This window comes from Sciurus carolinensis, chromosome 2 (assembly GCF_902686445.1).
Source record: "Sciurus carolinensis chromosome 2, mSciCar1.2, whole genome shotgun sequence".
Taxonomy (NCBI): Eukaryota; Metazoa; Chordata; class Mammalia; order Rodentia; family Sciuridae; genus Sciurus; species Sciurus carolinensis.
In genome coordinates, this window is record NC_062214.1 from 188,318,599 (window position 1) to 188,339,060 (window position 20,462).

A 20,462-nucleotide genomic window follows, 5' to 3' on the forward strand; every position below is an offset into this window, starting at 1 on the left:
AAGTCTTCATTTTAGTAATACTGTCATCCAGAAATGGGCAGAAGTATTACTCTTCCAATGACACTATTAGCACAGTCATCTTAAAGCAGTACTGTAAAATTTAATTCCTGTTCATAGGACAATGGAAAGGCTGGGCAAGAAATAATCTTTTTAATATTGGTATTATGATATAATATGCATAAGCAGATCCTTTAAACCATGAAACAACTTTAGACTTTCTTTTCCCTGGTATATAAATAGAAAATGTTGAGACTTTTTTTTGAAGTGCTAAAAAGAAAGCATACTGTTCATCACCATCTTCTGAAACATTGTTTTGTATATCTGCTTTTCAATATCAGAAGGCTCTAAACCTTTCCTTTTTTTTTTTTTTTTTTTTTTTTTTTTTTAAAGGTACTAGGGATTGAACTCAGGGTCTTATGCATGCTAGGCAAGCATCTACCACTGAGCTACATCCTCAGGTCTTTTTAAAAATTTTTATTTTGAGACAGGGTACACTAAGTTGCCTAGGCTGGCCTCAAACTTTTAATCCTCCTGCCTCAGTCTTCCAAACCTCTGGGATTACAGGCGAGTGCCACCACTCTGGAAGACTAAATTTTGCATTAACATGATAATACACAGTAAAAGTTTTGTAAGCATTTGAAACAAGTATCAATTCTACTCTGATATCACTGAGCTGAATTATACATATAAGTTAAACAAAACTGATGCTCCTAAAAATGCTAAGTGTAAAGAAAAGGGTTTAAATACTTAAGAAATAAGCATCAAGGTCTGCCATGATTAAGTTATTTTCTAAAAAAATCATCAACGGATTACAAGAGGGCAACATGGTTTTCACTGCTTAAGTTCAGTGAAAACTGCATATATTCAGCTTTTACTCTCGAACACAAATGGTTTATACAACATCAGGACAGCAAAGAATGATCTTATCCAATTTCAATACTTTTGCAGTAACGTGTATAAAATCCAACCACAGTTTAGGTAACCTTAGGAGAGAGCAATCCTAAGAGATGAAAACATTTACATCTTTTAATTAAATTGTACTATTATCTTATAAAAATGTGAAGTTTAACTTTTGTTTTCTTAAAAACAGAGCCCTAAACAGTTTCAAATTCAGTAACTTAGGTGACAGTTAAGATGTGTCTAAAAGGTATGCAGAACCCTTAAGACGGTAACACATCGAGGAGCTCCTTTAAATGAAATATATTTAAATGATGGTGTCATAATTCAAACTGAACAACAAAGTCTAGATAAAACAAGAAATGGGCTAAATAAAAAAATGATTTCTGAACAAACTGTGTACTACATCACACCAGAGTGAGTCACGGGAAACACAGGCATGAAGCAGACATGCTCCATGCAAAAACAAATTGCATATCAGAATTCAAGAGAGTCAGCACACATGCTGTTTGTTTTTAAATTCCTAAGCTCAAAAAACTGTTTTGTCAATCTTGCTTCTCTTTTGTAGCACATCTTTTCTAAATAAGCCTTATTTTTTGTTCCAGAAAATACAAGAAACAGTTTGCAAGACTGCATGCAAACCATGTTTCTCTAAGGCCATGAACTGGTTTGCTAAGTTGTATTGTTTATTCAAGTAAAAAGTCCTGCTTCGAAAGTATGGGGTCTGTAAAAGAAACCAATCACCTCCAATTCTCAGGCCTGTGCACCTGCTGGGACCACCAGCACTGAGAGCCAAAGGTAGGGTGCTCGTTTGGGCATTAGCAAAATGGTCTGTCTCCTTTTTTTTTTTTTTTTTTTGTAGTACTGGGGATCGAACCCAGAGTGTCAAGCATGCTAGGTAAGTGCTCTACCGCTCGGCTACACTCCTAGCCCTCTATTTACATTTTAAAAATCTAATACATGTTCAGTTTTTCTGGAAGATTTCTTTTGTATGTTACAAAACAAAACAGCAAAAAAGCTTAAAATAAGATAAGAATCCTTTTTTCTTAGAAAGGTCAAGCAGATACTTCCTGACATCCTGTCTTTTACACAATGGCATACTGTTCATACAAAAGGTCTCTTATCCTATAAAAATCTTGACAAAGGCAGCCTTCTAATCCGATGCGTCCAGTTTCCGTCTACAAACCAAGTTGAAAAAAAAAGTTCGTTAGTACATTTTCTGATCATTAATATGCATACATAATAACCAAACTATATTAAATAGATTACTTTATGACTAGTCTGGAAATGGGTTGCTCTGATTCACAGAATATGGATATAATATTCAAGTAGTGAATTTTAGACAAAAATGTAAGAGGATTCAAATAGAAATTTGCCATAAAATTATGTAATTTGAGTCACTTTTATAAGCCTTCAAGGTCATCATTAGAAATATAAATTGCTGACCTTCAGTTTTATGGAATTACAGAATTCAAAATGACAAAACATCAGAAGCATGCGTTCAATTCAGCCTTACGAAAAGCACACTTACTCTACGAACTGCTACTTGATTGTTGCAAACAAGTACACCTCCTACAAATTCGGCTTGAATCCCCTCCCGTAAAAGAACCTGCTTGAAGTCTGATAGTCTTGGTTCATTCATAAAAACTGACTGATGTCCAGGAACCTTGGATAAGGTGAAAGGGGAAAGAATAACTTCAAGTAGAATACAAACACAAAGCTGTACTGTATAAAAAACACGACATGATCTCTAAGATATTTTTTATTATTCCCTGAAGTCCTTTAACAGATTGTTTCAAGACTGTAAATCACATTCCAAATTTGTTATTCTGGATCTTGCTTCACTATTTAACATTACAAAGCCCTTCACATTTTCTGATGTTTCACAATTTTATTAGTCATGCCTCCTAATAAAGGAGAGAAATGTGATAATGTTATACTCTTCACTCACCCACTTGCCAGAGAGGGTCAACTAGAGGCCAAGAAGCAGAAGTGAACCAAAAATTCATTTTTCACATCTTAGTCCTTTGCTTAGCTTGGAGGATAATTCTTCCTAAATCCCACTTCCACTTTCCCTCCTCCCTCAGAGTGAATGCAGTGGATGCCGTGGGTTTAGAATCGGAGTGGCGAGTGGTTCTTGCCTAATGCTTCTACCTTGAAACTGTTCTGAAGAGCAGTAGCTTTAGCACAGAGAGAAGAAAGATTATCTTTATTTCCTCCTCCCAATTTCAAGTGAAGTACTAGAAGGGAATCCAACAGCAGAGGTCGTTTCTCTAGTCTCGACCTTACAGCAGGGCTGCAGACTTCACTTCACAAGCCATGTGGGGCTCTTACAGTTTTTAATACTATTCTAAGTTTCATTACCTAAAATCTTTGCTAATTAACCAGATCCCTCTTGAGAACATATAAATACTAGGCTAGAGTTAAAGTTAAAAGATTTCTAACTGTACCAAAACCAAAAATGATTTAAAATGAACTGACAACACACAAAAATAAAATGCAAGAGAACAACATTCTCAGGTAATCCTCACAATCAAACTTGACATTTAAAAATTCACACTGAAAAAACAGATCATGAAACTGAAGATTTGACAGAAGATGTGCTAATGGTTTCCTTTAAATTGTCACTAGCCATAGAGAGTTCACACACACAAACACACCTCAAGTCATCTTTTTTAATAACTCCAAAATCAGTCAATGCAAAACATACTTTAAAGGGTTAAAAACAGAAGGAAAACAAGGACAACAAATGAAGGAGGCAGCAGAAAGGTATGGGCTCTTACCTCATGAGGTGGCAAGGGCTCCAAGGTGGGGATGATCTCACTCTCTTCACCTGTTTCTTTCTCATCATCTCCAAACAGACTTTTCATGGCCTTCTGTTGTGCTATTACGCTAGCATCTGAAGGAGCGTCCACCTGCATCTCTGAGTCTTCTCCATCATCCTTGAGTTCTCCTTCTTCTAAAATAACTCCTGTGTCTACTTTGGAAACTCGCATGTCTAAGACACCATCTATCCATGCTAATTCAGCATCTTTTGCCTTACAAAACTGAAGGGAGCTGACTAGTGAGTCTTTTAATCTCACCTGGATATGCAAGTGGGAAGAGGAAATAAAACCCAGAGTATAAATTAATAAATTAAATATAACTTCTTAGTGTTATTTTCTAACTCTAAAACTATGATTAAAATCTGAAAATCTGGGGCTAGGGTTGGAACTCAATAGCAGAGCACATGCCTAGCACATGTAAGGCACCGGGTTCAATCCTCAGCACCACGTGAAAATAAATAAATAAGTAAAGGTATTTGTGTCCATCTACAACTAAAAACAAACAAACAAAAAAAATCTGAAAATCTTTCATTCTTCTGATCCTCACAATGGCCTGTAAAGACCTAATTACTTGGAAGATCATTAGGGTTCTGGTCTACTTTCCGAAGTACAGGTTTTAACCCTAGGGCCTTGTCTCCAGTGTTACTAATATAACTAGCAAGATTGAGAACAGAGCACTCGGACAGTTCTCATGTGCACACAAGGATGAGAAGCACTGAGTGGTCTCACCCTCTGGTGCTTGGTGCACCTCAGAGTCCTGAGCTATTTGTACTTTCCTGAAGATATCATGCAGTTTCATGCCTCCATGTTCTTGGAACGCTGCTTCCTCTCTTGCTCTGCTCAGAATAACTTTTCTGCCTGGTAAGTTCTAGCCCTTCTCCCCCATGCGCCCCCCCCCATATAGATATCACTCCGACCTTAAGCTGTCACTATGTCCCACAACCAGATAAAAGTTCATTTCTCCTCTGTACTAATTCTATCTTCTGTGCCCAACTCCATTTCTCCATTTGTTTCAATTAGAAGAACCCTAACATCTGTGGAGTGTTTTTTGTTTTGTTTTGTTGTTTTTCACTATCCATTCTTGAATACTCATCATTCTCTTTAATACTGTTCCCTCTGCCTCGAACCCTCTTTGCTCCTCCTTCCTACTCATCTGTCCCAACAACCCATCTGGACATCTGCTAGGATTCAGCTTAGTTGTCTTCCAGGAAACCATTTCTAAACCTCCAAATCAGGGCTGGGGTCCTCCAACCCTTATTTACGTTCTCAACCTTATTTACGTTCTCATGGCATCCTGAGCTTCCTCTCCTGGAGGCATGGTGGGTGGGACACGCTATTGATTTGTTATAAACCCAAGACTATCAGATCTGCTGGGGCAGGCTCCACAACTGCCTCACCCAGTACTACAATGTATCTGTCTTAATATGCAACAAAAAGTATGTATTTATAAGTGGCTCAACTGTCAGCATACTTACCTGGTAGATGTGTGTTTCACTGGTGGCATCGACTGTTTCGTGTAGCTTTGGCATGTATACTTTAATATCCTTCCCACCAAACGCGCGGCAGCACTCTGCCAGATCTTGACTGGCCTCTGGTGGGCCGTGGACAATGATTAACTGTCGTGGTTTCATCTGATTAATGATTTTTTTAATGGAATCCCCATCAGAGCGTCCTTCATAGTCTATGTAAGTAACCCTCGCTCTGTAATTAAACAATTATTTGAGATAACTTTTCTGATAAAAACTAGGCTTTTAAAAATTGAAGTTTATCATCAGTAAAGAAACATACAATATATAAAATGACAATTTGAGAAATACGTGTTATATTGCTAATACATATTATTTACATCTTGGCTATACCAAAATATATACAAAAGATATTACTGCAACCAATAAACCACTTTGCTCACTGAAGACTCAAAAAAAAAAAATAAAAAAAAAATCCAAAATGATCACTTATTTATATTAACTGTACTAAATAAATGGGAAAAAAGGTTTACCTTCTTCAGATTATATTAAATTTTCTAGACATTAGGGTATTGGAGATGTTTAAGTCAAGGACTACATTTGGTGAAATGAGCAGTTACTGAGAAAAATTAAGCTTTTGAGCTACACTACTCTCTTCCACCTGTTACTGGATTTACTAAAAGGACAGAAATAGGGCTGGGGTTGTGGCTCAGTGGCAGAGCACTTACCCACCATGTGTGAGGCACTGGGTTCGATTCTCAGCACCACATATAAATAAATGAATAAAATAAAGGTCTATCAACATCTAAAAAAATTAAAAAAAAAAAAAAGGCCAGAAATAATACTTCTCCAAATAAATGTACAATTTCCTGTTCAACTCCATTCCCCTCCCACTACTAAATTGATTATTTTAGTATTCAAATATTGTTAATGAAGAGAAAATACCACCATCTTCACAGTCTTTTCATGGAAAAAGAAATTAGCAGCAGCATTTTTCTGGCATCATGGACTATGCATACTAGGCAGTGCTCTACTACTGATCTATTCTCCAAACCCAGAAATTAATTTTAAAAGCATAAACTTATAAGAGGATATTCAGAAATTTCACTTTTGAAACAATGTAAATTATATAATTCAAGCACTTAAAATTTTATCTTATAATTTTCCAAATGCAAAACAAAACAAAAAAGCACTTACTTTATTTCAATAGACTCTGTTGTAGAAATACACTTAGTAGGAACATCAGATAAATCCTGATCCATGGGTTCATCTCCATTTGTCAAGCCAGATTCTAATTTGCTTTTTTCTTCTTCAGTAGCTTGAAGTTCTGGCACTAAGAAATCCTCTGGTCTAAATAATAAGTCTCTAATTAGAAATAGTAAAAAGCAAGCTAATATTATATAATATATATAACTAACTAGTAGGTGGCATAATTTTTAGATTCCTCACATTATTTTAAGACTTAAATATGCATTTGATCCAAAGTCAGTGCAATTTCATAATATCAATTATCAGATGACTATATATGTTAGGTTTCTCATAACCACTAAAAAATGTTCTTTAAGCACATCATGTAGACTAGTGAAAGGCCTCTGACAGGTCATTAGAAGATCTCAGTGGCTATAACAAGTACTATCACAATCTGGTCCTGCATTCTTTTCAATAATTAGTTTTTGCCAATGTTTGTGGTTTCCTTCACCAAACCAATACCTATAAATCTCAGAACTCCTCTAATATACTTAAGACCCCCCCAATTACTTCCTTTCTACCCCCCAAAAAAGCAGAAGACTCTATGTGCACAGCACTGAAAAGACTGGCATACAAAATCATTAGCTCCCTTATAAGCCTCATCTTTATTTTTATTATTTTTGGGGGGCGGTAGCTGGGGATCGAACCCAGGGCCTTGCGCTTGCAAGGCAAGCACTCTACCGACTGAGCTACCTCCCCAGCCCCCCCCTCATCTTTATTTCAATGTATTAACACACTGCTCTTTCCATTTTTACTTCCAATATCAGAATTCTAACCAAAAGTAAAAACAAACATCTTTTAACATTCTAACCTCCTATAATTAATTATCTATGCCTTACTCCCAAATCCATTCCCAATCCTCTGTGAGAATTCAGATCTCCATTCCCCAACACCCAGGTAAGTCCATATCTCCAACAATAAACTAAAGAGTAACAACAGCAGTAGCAACAACTTAAGGCCCACTTATTATTAGCCAGATTCTATTCTAAGGGCCTGAAAAACGCAACCTCATGGGCTGGGAAGTGTAGCCTAGGTTTGATCCTAAGCATTCAAAATAAAACCACCAACAACCAAAAAAAAAACTCATTTCATTCTTAGCTCCATTTTTCTAATAAGGACACTGAAGTTAAAAAGCACAGTCCATATGTTAGACAAGTGGAATAGTAAGCAAATACTCTAGAGTGAAGTTATGTTTCCTCCCTATTATTTTAGAGAACCAAGTAGAAAATGGTATTTTCTTAATTATACCCAAGGATGACCTAAGTCCACTACATGCTCAAGACAGCATTATGAAAGAAGAAAGAACAAGAAATACATAGAAAGAAAGACAGGTGAAGAGGCCATGCCTGAGGTCCCAGCTACTAGAGAGGCTGAGGAAGGAGGACAGTTTAAACTCAGTAATTTGACACCAGCCCGGGCAACAGAGGGAAATCCTCTCAAAAACAAAAACAAAAACAGAAAAAAAAAAAAAAAAAAAGAAGGGGTGACTGGAGGTGTGGTTCAGTGGTAGAGCACCTGCCTGGCATGTGAGAGGCCCTGGGTTTGATCCTCAGCACCACACATCAATAAATAAGATCCACTGAAAACTAAAAAACATTTTTAAAAAAAGGGATGTGGGGGGGTCCTAAGCAATTTAGTGAGACCCTGTATCAAAATACAAAATAAAAAGGGCTGGGGATGTGGCTCAGTGATACAGCACCACCCCTGGGTTCAATCTCTGGTACCAAAAAAGAAAAGGTAGGAATATAGAGAAACATAATAGAAAGATAGGAAGAAACTGGATTGTGAAAAGACATTGTGATTATGCTGAGGCATCTGACATCTACCTGGGAAGCAAAAGAAATGAGGCCCTAAGGATTTTTACATAGGTCAGTAGTGTATTCAAGTCTGCAATCTCAACGTGTGATTTCAGTTGTTTTTCTAAGAGCAGGTGTGAATTTTCCATGGTTCATCTCATATTCCTCTTGTAACTAAACCCATTTCCCAAACTAAATAAAATTACCATCAAAAATTCTTTCTATCCTAAGTCCTTCACCCAAGCATGGCCCTCACCTCTCCTCTTAAGTGGAGGAAAGAAAGTCTAGTCATCATTTTAAACTTTCCATACAACTAAGTAAAAAAGCTATCACTATTCCCTTAATATTAAATGTCCAATGTTCCTCAACAATTCTATTTTTATGTTTCAAACTATAAATTTTTTATATCCTTCAAGCCAAGGTGCCCAGAACTTAAAGTACATGGTGACCAAAAAGACTACATCGCTGAGCTAAAAGAACACAGTGGATACTTCAAAAAGAAAGGTGGTGTTGTGCTCACATACTTGATGATCTCTCCATACTCATCCCATTTAATCCTTTCCTCTGGGGCAGGAAACATGGGATAAGATTTCTTTGCTTGTTTGAAGAAGCTTCCTTTTCGACTGCCTTCACCTTTCATCATCAGGTCGTGCTTTGTCTTATGCGCTGAAGGCTGGTCAATGTCTTCCTCGACGTCACTCTCATCACTGGAATCAATATCTGCCCTAGGAGGATTTTGGAATAGATCAAGGTCACAAAGTCCCAAACAGATTTTGAATTAACATTTATAAAATAATCACTGACTTAACATTCAATATTATTCATTCAATATTATTCAAGCAATCATATAAAAATAATTATTGGATCAACATTTTATCAAACATTGACTGCCAGTTCATAAATATATATTAATATTAGCACTGAAAGGATGTTATTTTAGCCATTTGAAAGATGTAAAAGTAATGAAGTCCTAAGAAAGTTGAAATATTCAACTGAATGTTTAAGTCTTAGAAATGTTTCAAATTACAAACATAACATACTATCTATGAAAATAACTCACTCTTTTGATTGTTCAAGTTTTTTAGCAGCTTCCTTCTTTAGTTTCTCTTTTTCCAAGTATTCTTCAAGTTCTTTTCCTTCAAGCTTCACACGCTTCCTCAACTAATGAAAAACCACAGATAAAAGAAAATATCAGTACTGGGGGTGAAGGCAGTGAGGTGTGAGATGCACCACAGTTCTAAACTGATTCATCATCTTTAAATTTTCTCTGAAATTAAACAAATTTCCATTACATGTAATTATAGATTCTATTTAGATTAGTACTAAAATTGAGTTGTCATATATGTAGGGTGGGTTTAAATCAAACTGGTTAAAAAGCACCAATCTGAAAAAGAAAGTACAGATAAGTAGTCTTATAATTTGGATTAGATCAGGCAAATAAAACCCTTCACGACAAAGTTCAAGACAGGGCTGGGTGTGGTGGCACATGCCTGTAATCCCAAGGGCTCAGGAGGCTGAGAGAGAGGGATTGTGAGTTCAAAGCCATCCTCAGCACCTTAGCAAGGTCTTAAGAACTTAGCAAGACTCTGTCTCAAAATAAAAAATAAACAAAGGCTGGGGATGTGGTTCAGTGGTTAGATACGCCTGGGCTCAAATTCCTGGTACCGAAAAAAAAAAGGGGGAAAAAAAAAAACACCTCAAAAGACAAAGTTATAATATAAAATTTTAATAGATATGGCAACAAAATAAATAAAATACTTTAAATCTGATCAAATTAAAAGAAACAGAAAAACACGTGCAGCACTGTTATCAGAAGCTGCTTTTTCTTAAGAGTTCTTTCAAATCAAAAAAAAAAAAAAAAAAAAAGGTGGGCTGGGGAGATAGCTCAGTTGGTAGAGTGCTTGCCTTGCAAGCACAAGGCCGAGTTTGATTCCCAGTACCGCAAAAAAAAGGTAACACATCAAAAAGGACAATGTATATATAAACTAAACCCAGTAAAAATGTTGAAAACTGAGGAATCCGGGCATACTAGTTTTGTGATTTTCCTGTTAAGTTTGAAATTAGTTCCAAATAAAAAGGAACAAAAGAAATTAAACCAAGTTCAAGCACTTCTAATATAGGACGAGTGATTTACATGTTTACATTGGCCTTCCACATCTGTCTAGTAGCTTACTGGAAAACAAGTTTCATTACAGTGTTTTTTTTTTTTTTATTACAGTTAGCAACACACATAGATGCTTTACTCATAAATAAATTTTAATAAAACCTTTACTGTCATGATTTAGCTTATGCCTATGGCTATAATAAATTTTGATCTCCATCTTATTTTTCCTTGATATCTATAAGTAGTGTCTATATTCTGAAAAAGGTTTCTAGAACAATCAATGCTAAAATACCCCCCGACCCCGTGGTACTAGGGATTGAACCCAGTATGCTACATAAACCCTGAGTTCCAATCCCAGCCCTTTTTTTATCTTAAGACAGGGTCTTAAAAGTTTGCCTCGAACTTCTAATCCTCTTGCCTCAACTTCCTGAGTAATTAGGGTCGTGGGTGTGAGCCACCATGCCCAGTTACTTTTCTTCATATTTCACTATATTACCTCCAAATTATGCCTATTCCTAATTCAAATCTACTCTAACCTATTCTTATTCATTTATTTACTGTTTCTGCAATAAATGTAGGTGAAAAGGTAGCATGCAAAGTACACTCCTCCGTGCCTAACATATCAGAAACCTGGTCTGATCTGTATTCACAGATCATGTGTATTCATGTGTTGGTTTCAATCAACACATGTACTGAGGACATCCAGAGTGTTAGGCACTGTTCTGGGTACTAAAGACGGGGGGAAAAAAAACAAGATTGCTTTTCTCACGGAACTTGGGTTCTGTTTGGTGTGAGGAAGAGGAAAACACAAATACATCAGATGCTCATGAATGCTGGGGAAAATAATTAAAGTCAGGTGATAGGTTGATACCTGGGTAATTATTATTTATTTATTTTTATTTTTTTGGTCATGGGAATTGAACCCAAGAGAGCTTTACCACTGAGCCACATCCTCTTTATTTTTATTTTGAGACAGGATCTTACTAAGCTGCTAAGGGTCTCCCTAAATTGCTAAGGCTGGCCTTGACCTTGCAATCCCCCTGCCTCGGCTTCCTGAGCCACTGGGATTACAGGTGTGTGCCATCACAGCCACCACATCTGGCCCACAGAGACCCACTTAACTGAAACTTAAATGATGAGGCGCCAACCTACATAGAGCCAGGAAAGACGACCCAGGCAGAACAGTAGCTAGTGCTAAGGTCCTGATGTGAAATATGGCTGTGTAGCAAACAGGGAAAGTGGAATGAGCAGAGGTAAGAAAGGTGGGTGGGGATCAGATCACAAGGGACCACATGATAACTGTAGGGAGTATAGCTTTTATTCAAAAAGCAGAAGGAAGTTTAAGAAAGAGTGACATAAAAATGATGAACATTCAAAAGATCTCTTCAGGATTTGTTTTTCAAGGAGTACAGTTTCAGTTTTGCCATATTAAAAAGTTCATGACGTCTATGGTACAAGAACGCATATGGGACACAACGGAACATTACTCACTTGTAAAGAAAAACGAAATTAAGGCATTTGCCAGTAAATGGGTAGAACTCTAGACTATCATGCTAAGTGAAATAAGTCAATCCCAAAACACCAAAGGCTGAATGTTTTCTCTGATATGTAAATGCTGACACCTAATTGGGGGGTGGGGGTGGAACAGAAGTTCACTGGAATAGACAGAGCAGAAGGAAAGAAAGAAAGGGGGATGGGAATAGGAAAAACAGTAGAATGAATCAAAATTTTCCTATGTTCATATATGAACACATGACCAGTGAAACGCCATATTATGTACAATCACAAGAATGGGAACTTATACTCCCTGTACGTATAATATGTCCAAATACACTATGATGTTGTTGATAAATTTTTTTTAATTAAAGAAAAAAAGAATGTATATGGGGATGCTGTGGTTGTAGCTCAGTGGTAGAGTGCTTGCCTCTGGGAGGCACTGGGTTCCATCCTCAGCACCACATAAAAATAAATAAATAAAATAAAGTCTGGTATCCATCTACAACTTAAAAAAAAATGCATATGGAGTTAGGGATGTAGCACAAAGGTAGAGCACTTGCTCAGCATGCATAAGGTCCTGGGTGTAATCACCAGTACCACAGAAACTAATACTACTGTACTATAAACTTAAATATAGTCAAGATAGCAAATTATATGCATTTTTTACCACCACCGCATAAAAGATGGCTTCGATCACCTTTTATTTGATCATCTTTTATCTTTATTATTTTATTTATTAAGGGAATAAAAAAGTAAAAATAGAAAAACCAGTTAGGAAACTACTGCAGTTTATGTAAGACCACTTGGCATTGGGCCAGGATGACAGCAGGGGAGAAAGAAAAGTAGACAAATATAAGATATGTCAGGCAGTCAGGTCAACATACTTGCTCATGGACTGGGTGTGAATGTTCAGAGAAAAGCAAGGAGTTAAAAAAATAAACAGTAATGATCTGTGCATTAATAATCTTTGCAGGATACAGTTACCCTTGGGGACAGGGAGAGACAGGGTTACAAAGCAGGTGTATAAGGAGCTGGTCCTATTTCTTCACCTATGTGCAGGCTAGACAGGTGTGTTCAATAGGTGAAAAGTATCACACAGTATACTTATGATATGCACATTTCAGTACATATTATACTTTGGTGACCATTTTTAATTTTCTAGATTTTTGGCTTGAGCAAATGTGTCAGGTACAGCTATTCTCATGAGGAAGAGAGAGGAACAGGTCGGGAGGATGGGTAGAGGTAAGAATTGTTTTGGATGGGATCAAGTAGAGGGAAAAAAAGACAGATGGAGAGAGAAGGGATAACTGCAGGAGACATATCCCTAAGAAGGTGAGCAGGGAAAGAATCCTGAACACAAGTATTACTTTTTTTAAATAAAAAATCTGACATTTCATGTTTCAGCTACTTCTGATTTCATGAGGACACTCTGGAATGTCATTTTTTTCTCCTCCAAACCTAATATTTTTTTATTAATTCCTCAAATGGCATATCAGCCCTAATTGAGTTTCTAGTAATTAAAATTTTCAAATTCAGTATTTCATCTCATGAAACTGTGTTAAGTACTTCTAATTTTTAATTTTGCATTTCTAAGCTATTAAGTAACCCAAGAGAGTATTTTATTTTGATATGCTTTCTCTGAATCCTTTGTTCAACAATTCTGTATTTACAGTCAATACATATCAGATTTTATTTACTGATATTACAATTTTCTTATAAATAAAAGTTTTACAAGACAAAAATACAATTTAGCTTTTAACAAACCAAATGTTCCTTTAAATGGTTGCTATGAAAACAAAATGAAAAGTAATTGTCTAAAACTTTGCACAACCTTGGCAGTTATTAACCAACCCATCATCCAGTGTCAATTACTCTGAACTATAGAGTCAATGGTACTAGTTTTGGGAAACAGATTCCATGGGTTGGTTATTAAGCAAAATCATCCTTTAGCATCTTGGCCATTCTGCTAATTCTCTTGCTCTAATAACAGGAGATAAGGCTGCATGTATGGATGCAGAAACAAGTTAGTATGTTTAGTGACAATAAGATAAAGGAATTCCTGTCTGACTACTACTACTTCCTTATTCCATTTCAGACAAGGTCATGGGCTACAGATGAGAATAAGAGTATATTATAGGATGTTTGAGGAGAAAGAAGGCATAAAATTTTCCTTACTAGAGAGAGAGAAAAGGAATATTCTATAGAATGTGGAGTTAGTACTGGGGGCCCTTTTGAGATATGAGGTCACGAAAGTACAGAGAAATCTGTCCACATGGTCATATTTAACTCTAATGAAAAAGCTGCTTGAATGCAGGTACAGACCAAGCAAATAGTTTAATGCTAAGGCTTTGCCAGGTAGGTAAATTAAAGAGAAGAATGGTAAGAGAGTTAAAGGTGCTTACTAAATGATTAATCATGGATCAATGACTCTAAACAACGATGATTGACAGTGAAAGGTGAGGTTCATGAACTGAAAGTCTCGGTGAAACCAAAGAACTGTTGGCATAGGAGTCATAGGGCAAGTCACCTGTAAGATCAGTAGGAGGCTGGATGCAGACAGCAGGAGTGGGAGTGGGCAGCCAGGGCAAAGTGGAGGGAAAGCACACTGAGAAAAAAGGCGTAAGGAACTGACAGGACTGAAGAACTGGACAGAGCACCTGCATGCACGCTCAAGACAGCAAGAAAGGAGTCCTGAATACAAGCGGGCAAGAAGGCCATGAACGAGGGTCTAAAATCACTGATGAATGACAGAATAACCACAGGATTAAGAAATGTCATAAACAAGGAGGGGTCAGCATATCATCAGGTCTGACGGCATGAAGTGCAAAGAAAAGAAAAATGGCCTAAAAACTGCAGCACAGAACAAGGAGGACACTTACCCAACCCAAGTAGAAGAACCAAGAAAAGAAAAAGCCTATCTATTTAAAAGGCCTACAGAAAAGAACATCATAGGACAGCAGCCAGATTTCAATTAGGGAAAGAAAAGCAACTTTGAGGATACAGTGTACATGTATTCCTTTTGGGTATGGTTCCAGAAGTATTACCATGCAGGAGTTTAAGAATGAAAAGAACCTGGTAAGTCTGTGCAGTTAAAAGCTCTCTACTGTTATTTTTTGCTTTTGTTTTTCTCCTCTATTGTTATTCTGACAAACAACCTGAAACTATTCCAAGTTTTGGTTTTGGTCCCTGATTTTTTATACATTATGCATAAAGTACCCCAGTTCTAAGATAAAGAGCTTGCTTACCTCTATTTCTGTAATTTTTTCAGAAGGATTATCAATTAGGAAACGTGCTAAAGTCCCAGGAGTTGTTCTGTAAGTTAGAATGATGGAGTTTTTAGGGTCCTGACACCACTGAATAAACAGATCCCTTGAAAATCCACATTCCAGGTCAGGTTGGCTGGCAAGTACAACTTTGGGGCTGGGTACACGAGCCAAGTCAGAAAGCCCATGGCATAGAGAGAGATGACGAAACTGAAACGGGTTATTCCTTTTGTCTTCAAAACATCTCATCAGTTTATCACTCATCCATTCTACCTAACATAGGGAGAAAAGATGACAATTATAAGAAAATACTGGAGCTTCAACGTATTCTAAAACAGTCAAGGAATTCAAGTCTATCTTGTTTCAAGTCTTTTTTCCCCACTAGTAGCTTAAGTTTGTACCATTTAATAAGCAGCTTGTTTTCTGCTTTTTTTCCCCATTAGATCTTCCCACCCAAGTTTTCATCCCTAAAAATCTAATTCTGTACGGTTTCATTTATAAGTGACCTAAATCTTTTAGAGAAGGCAGTGTATATGTTCTAAATAACTCATCCTAGAGACTGCTATTTCAAGACAAAGAGCTTATACAAAAGAACTGAATTCTAACATTTATATTTTATGAAGTAGGATATATTTTTGTTCCCACTTTATAGACTGGTAGAACAAGAGTTAGAAGAGAAACAACCTGTTCGATCTGCAAAATGGAGACAAAAACTACTTTATAGGGTATTTATGGATTAAATAAAGTAATACATACAAAGCACACAGGGCAGTAAACAGTTAATGCTTATTATTATTAACCATCCCTTCAGAAAAAGGAAATACAGAAGGCAATTAAGACACTACAGTCCATAAGCCCAATCACTGTGGCAAAGTTCTTTATTATAAACATAACAAACCTGGGACTTAGAAAACTCCACCACATTATAACTGACATTATTTAGGAGTGCCAATGAGTAAACACCCAAGCCTGCATCTTTAGTTCTCCAGATCTGATCAAGAAGTTGAGCAAGTTCCAAAACTCTGCCTGCAGTGTCCACTGCTATTAATACATTTCCATCACCTCGAAGTGTTTCCAGGACATTTGCTAGAAAACAGGAATGTAAAATCCTTGTAGTTCAAAGCAATACTTTGCTACAAAATTAAAGACAACTCGGTCTCCCTGGTTTATGACAAATACTATAATTTTTACATAATTACTAGGTCAGGTACAAAGAAAAAGAATTTTAAGTCAGCACGACCACTGTTTTTTAATTATTTTTTTGTAGTTGTAGATAGACAGCATGCCTTTATTTTATTTGTATATTTTTATGTGAGGCCAAGGATCAAACCCAGTGCCTCACACGTGCTAGGCAAGCACTCTGCCACTGAGCTACAGCCCAACCCCAGCACAAACACTTTTGATTCTGTTAAACATATCTTTACAGGAGTAAAAAACAGTGCCATTAACTCTCAAATTTTAAGTCATTGAAGAATTATAAATCAGTAGTTCCTAACACTTTTCATGTCAAATCCACATAGAAAATGATATTTGTAACACTGATAAAATTCAGTGACTAGGTCAAATGCACCCAGCTTAAGGCTTCTAGGTCATCCCAGCCTTACCTGTCTAGCCTAATGAAGTTTGTTGTTAATTCCCAGATTTGTATGTACACACAATACACACATTTTATACATCTGTGTGTGTATAATATATATTTTGTATATATGTAGAATAAAATATAGATCTTATTCCCTTCCAACAAAAGCTTTTTTTTTTTTTTTTTTTTTTTTTTTTTTTAAAGGTACCAGAGATTGAACTCAGGGGTACTTGACCACTAAGCCACATCCCCAGCCCTATTTTGTATTTTATTTAAAGACAGGGTCTCACTGAGTTGCTTAGCACCTCATTTTTGCTGAGGCTGGCTTTGAACTAGAGATCCTCCTGCCTCAGCTTCCTGAGCTGCTGGGATTACAGGCATGCGACAGTGCACCTGGCCCAACAAAAGCATTTTTATTTTTTTGTGGTACTGGGGATTGAACTCAGGGCCTTGTGCTCTACCAACTGAGCCATATCCCCAGCCCAACAAAAGCATTTTTATGAATAGATTTATTTGCTCTGGTAAAAGCCTTAGAAATACTTGGTAAAAGTACACTCTAGTAAAAACAAACAAACAAGGATTGAAGAGCATTTTAAAGTCAGTGAATTAATGATACAGTATACTAGTTATACTTTTTATATAGATTAATGCAGTGGTTATTAACATGTGTAAAAGTGAAATCTAATTTTCCCACTGACATCTCATACAATTTATAAGAAAAAAAAAAAAAAAAAAAAGAAGTGAAGCAGCTCAAGTCAAAGCAGAAGCCGTGACGACTCAGAAGCTCTCTAAAACCAGGATGACTAAATTATAATTAAAACACCCAACACCAATACCAGAGGACTATCTGCACCCTCACTTATCTCTTTTAGTTTTCTTTTAAACTATGCTTTTCTAATAGGTATGTATGAGGTCTTTATATACAGACATAAACCAGTAAGCGCCCAGGAGAGCTAGCCATGTGTTAAATGGCAGGGAGAAGTCAATCTTCACATCTTTTCCCCAAAAGAATCTTATACAAAACACTGAGACAGCCACATATTTTTTCAAAAATAGGTGTTAGCCAATCTCTTATGACTAAGTTCAACACAATCTACAGTGATTCATGCTACCATGCACTTACACAGCTCTTTAAAAGAGATGTAGATAATACATACTCAGAAGTTGTTCATCTCTCTGTTTTCTTCTAGGCTGCACGTATGTAGCATTAAATGAATCTGTGATAAGTAGAGAGGGTCTGCTTAGCATTTCCAAGGAACATCCATTTAAGTGGCTATAACAAAGTTTAAGAAGAATAATATTTTATATCATTTCAAATAAACAAAATAGCTTACCTTACTTAAAAACAAGTAACTGATTTTATAAGCAATTTTTATTTCTCCCATTAATATATATATGCTCATTAATTTTTTAAAATCTAATAAATTCAAAAACATAAAAAGGAAAATAAAAATTTTCCCGAGTACCACCATTCAAGATTATTGATATACTATTTTAGGTTCATCCTCCTAACCATATAAATTTTTCTATGCATACACATTTTTTATTTTTAAAATTTCTGGGGTGGGGGGTAACCAGGGATTGAACTCAAGGGCACTTGGCCTCTAAGCCACATCCCCACCTATTTTATATTTTATTTAGAGACAGAGTCTCACTGAGTTGCTTAGCACCTCACTGTTGCTAAGGCTGGCTTTGAACACTTGATCCTTCTGCCTCAGCCTCCTGAGCCCCTGGGATTACATTCACCCCCACGCCCGGCTACTTTTTGATTTTTTATTTTGTGATAGGGTCTCATTAAGTTACCCAGGCTGGCCTTAAATTTGCAATCCTCCCATTTCAGCCTCCCAAGTTGCTGGAATTATATTCATACCCCCCCACCATGCCCAGTTCATGAATGCATTTTAAAAAGTGGCTATCCCATGTATATACATACATACAGTTGTATATTCTGCTTTTTATCCCCATGACATTAAAATTTTTTTCTTAAACCTAATTTTTTCTTTTGGGGGGGTACCAGGGATTGAACTCAGGGGCACTCAACCACTGAGCCACATCCCCAGCCCTATTTTGCCCTTTTTTTTTGCGGTGCTGGGGATTGAACCCAGGGCTTCGGGCTTGCAAGGCAAGCACTCTACCAACTGAGCTATCTCCCCAGTCCCCCAGCCCTATTTTGTATTTGATTTAGAGACAGGGTCTCACTGAGTTGCTTAGTGCCTCACCGTTGCTGAAGCTGGCTTTGAACTGGAGATCCTCCTGCCTCAGCCTCCTGAGCTGCTGGGATTATAGGTGTGCACACCTGGCTCCTAAACCTATTTTTTATTTTTAATCTATTTTATTTTTTGTAGTTGTAGATGGACAGAATGACTTTATTTATTTTTATGTGGTGCCAAGGATCAAACCCCGTGCCTCACACATGCTAAGCAAGCACCCTGCCACTGAGCCACAGCCCCAGTCCCCTAAACCTAATTTTTAACAATTGTGAACACTTTCTATAGAGTCTGTACTACATTTATTTGATCATTTCTTTTATTGAAATATACGTCACTTTTTGCCATTATAATCTTTCAAAGAACATTTTTATGAAAAGCTTTGGCTGCATTTCTGATTGTTTCTTTAGGCTATGTTCACAGAAATGTATTTACTAGAATGTATAAGTATTACTAATGCCATTCCAGAAAGGGTTAATCTTTTCCAGAAAACTCCCTTTTCCAGGAAGTTTCAACCAGAAAGACTGACCAACTCATGGACAAACCAATAGTGCTTCCTTTTCTACATAATTCTAAATCATTTGAAATTTATTTTGTCACATTATAAAAGACACAAATTGATTCTTTTCCAGAATAGTTGAATTCAGTTACCATTTATTCAAACATCCACACATTCCTCATTAATCTAAGATTATAGGAGTATAAATTCAAACTAATAGTTTTAAATATTTCTTACTATAAAGATTTTGAGGCTACTGTGATCTAATATAAAATAGCTATGAACAATGTACAGATATAGCAAAAGAAGCCTGTATGAGAGCAAACACCAAAAATGTTAAAGTAATGCTGTACCAAATGAAAGATGTAAAATTATAACTATCGTGTCCCCCTTTAAAGGGAATCTGACATTAAAGAGCTGATAAATTCAGCAAAATAGCAAGATACAAAATGTACATATAAAAAGCAACACTTTTTCTCTACACCAATATAATGAATGCTCTGAGAAAGAAATCAGGAAAACAATTCCACTCACAATAGATTAAAAAAAAAAAAAAAAAAAAAAAAAAAAAAAAAACCTAGGAATAAAAATAATCAAGGAGGGTAAAAGACCTATACAATGAAAATTATAAAACACTGAAGAAGGAAATTAAAGACATTAGAAGATGGAAAGACTTCCCATGCTCATGGATTGGTAGGATTAATATTGTTAAAATGGCCATACTATTGAAAGTAATCTACAGATTCAAGGTAATCCCCATCAAAATACCAAAGACATTCTTCACAGAACTAAAAAAAAAAAAAAAATTAAATTAAATTCTAAAATTCATATGGAAATACAAAAGACCCCTAATATCCAAAGCAAACCTCAGCAAAAAAAGCCATGCTGGAGGCATCGTAATATCTGATGTCAAAACACACTACAGAACCAAAGTAACAACACCATGGAAAAATGGGGAACCAACCAATACACAGCATGGTATTTGCATAAAAACAGACACAGTAGCCAACAAAATAAACTAGAGGACCCAGAAATAAAAGCACTTATCTACAGGCAATTGATTCTCAAAAAAGGGGCAAAA

General features: G+C 36.4%; 1 protein-coding gene across 4 annotated transcripts in view; it reads right to left on the minus strand.

Annotated features, from left to right (window-relative positions):
* Positions 1 to 459: 459 nt before the first annotated feature.
* The window catches only part of Cpsf2 (cleavage and polyadenylation specific factor 2), a 32,206-nt gene continuing 12,203 nt past the window's right edge, over positions 460 to 20,462 (minus strand). For all 4 annotated transcript variants that reach the window (XM_047541227.1, XM_047541226.1, XM_047541225.1 and 1 more), the window contains 10 exons: positions 17,833 to 17,948; positions 15,995 to 16,182; positions 15,079 to 15,369; positions 9,293 to 9,393; positions 8,757 to 8,957; positions 6,386 to 6,538; positions 5,198 to 5,423; positions 3,681 to 3,980; positions 2,429 to 2,563; positions 460 to 2,075 (listed from right to left, as the gene is read on the minus strand). In XM_047541227.1, coding sequence (XP_047397183.1) covers positions 1,983 to 2,075; positions 2,429 to 2,563; positions 3,681 to 3,980; positions 5,198 to 5,423; positions 6,386 to 6,538; positions 8,757 to 8,957; positions 9,293 to 9,393; positions 15,079 to 15,369; positions 15,995 to 16,182; positions 17,833 to 17,948 — 1,804 coding nt within the window. In that variant the 3' untranslated portion in view covers positions 460 to 1,982. The remainder of the gene's footprint in view (positions 2,076 to 2,428; positions 2,564 to 3,680; positions 3,981 to 5,197; positions 5,424 to 6,385; positions 6,539 to 8,756; positions 8,958 to 9,292; positions 9,394 to 15,078; positions 15,370 to 15,994; positions 16,183 to 17,832; positions 17,949 to 20,462) is intronic.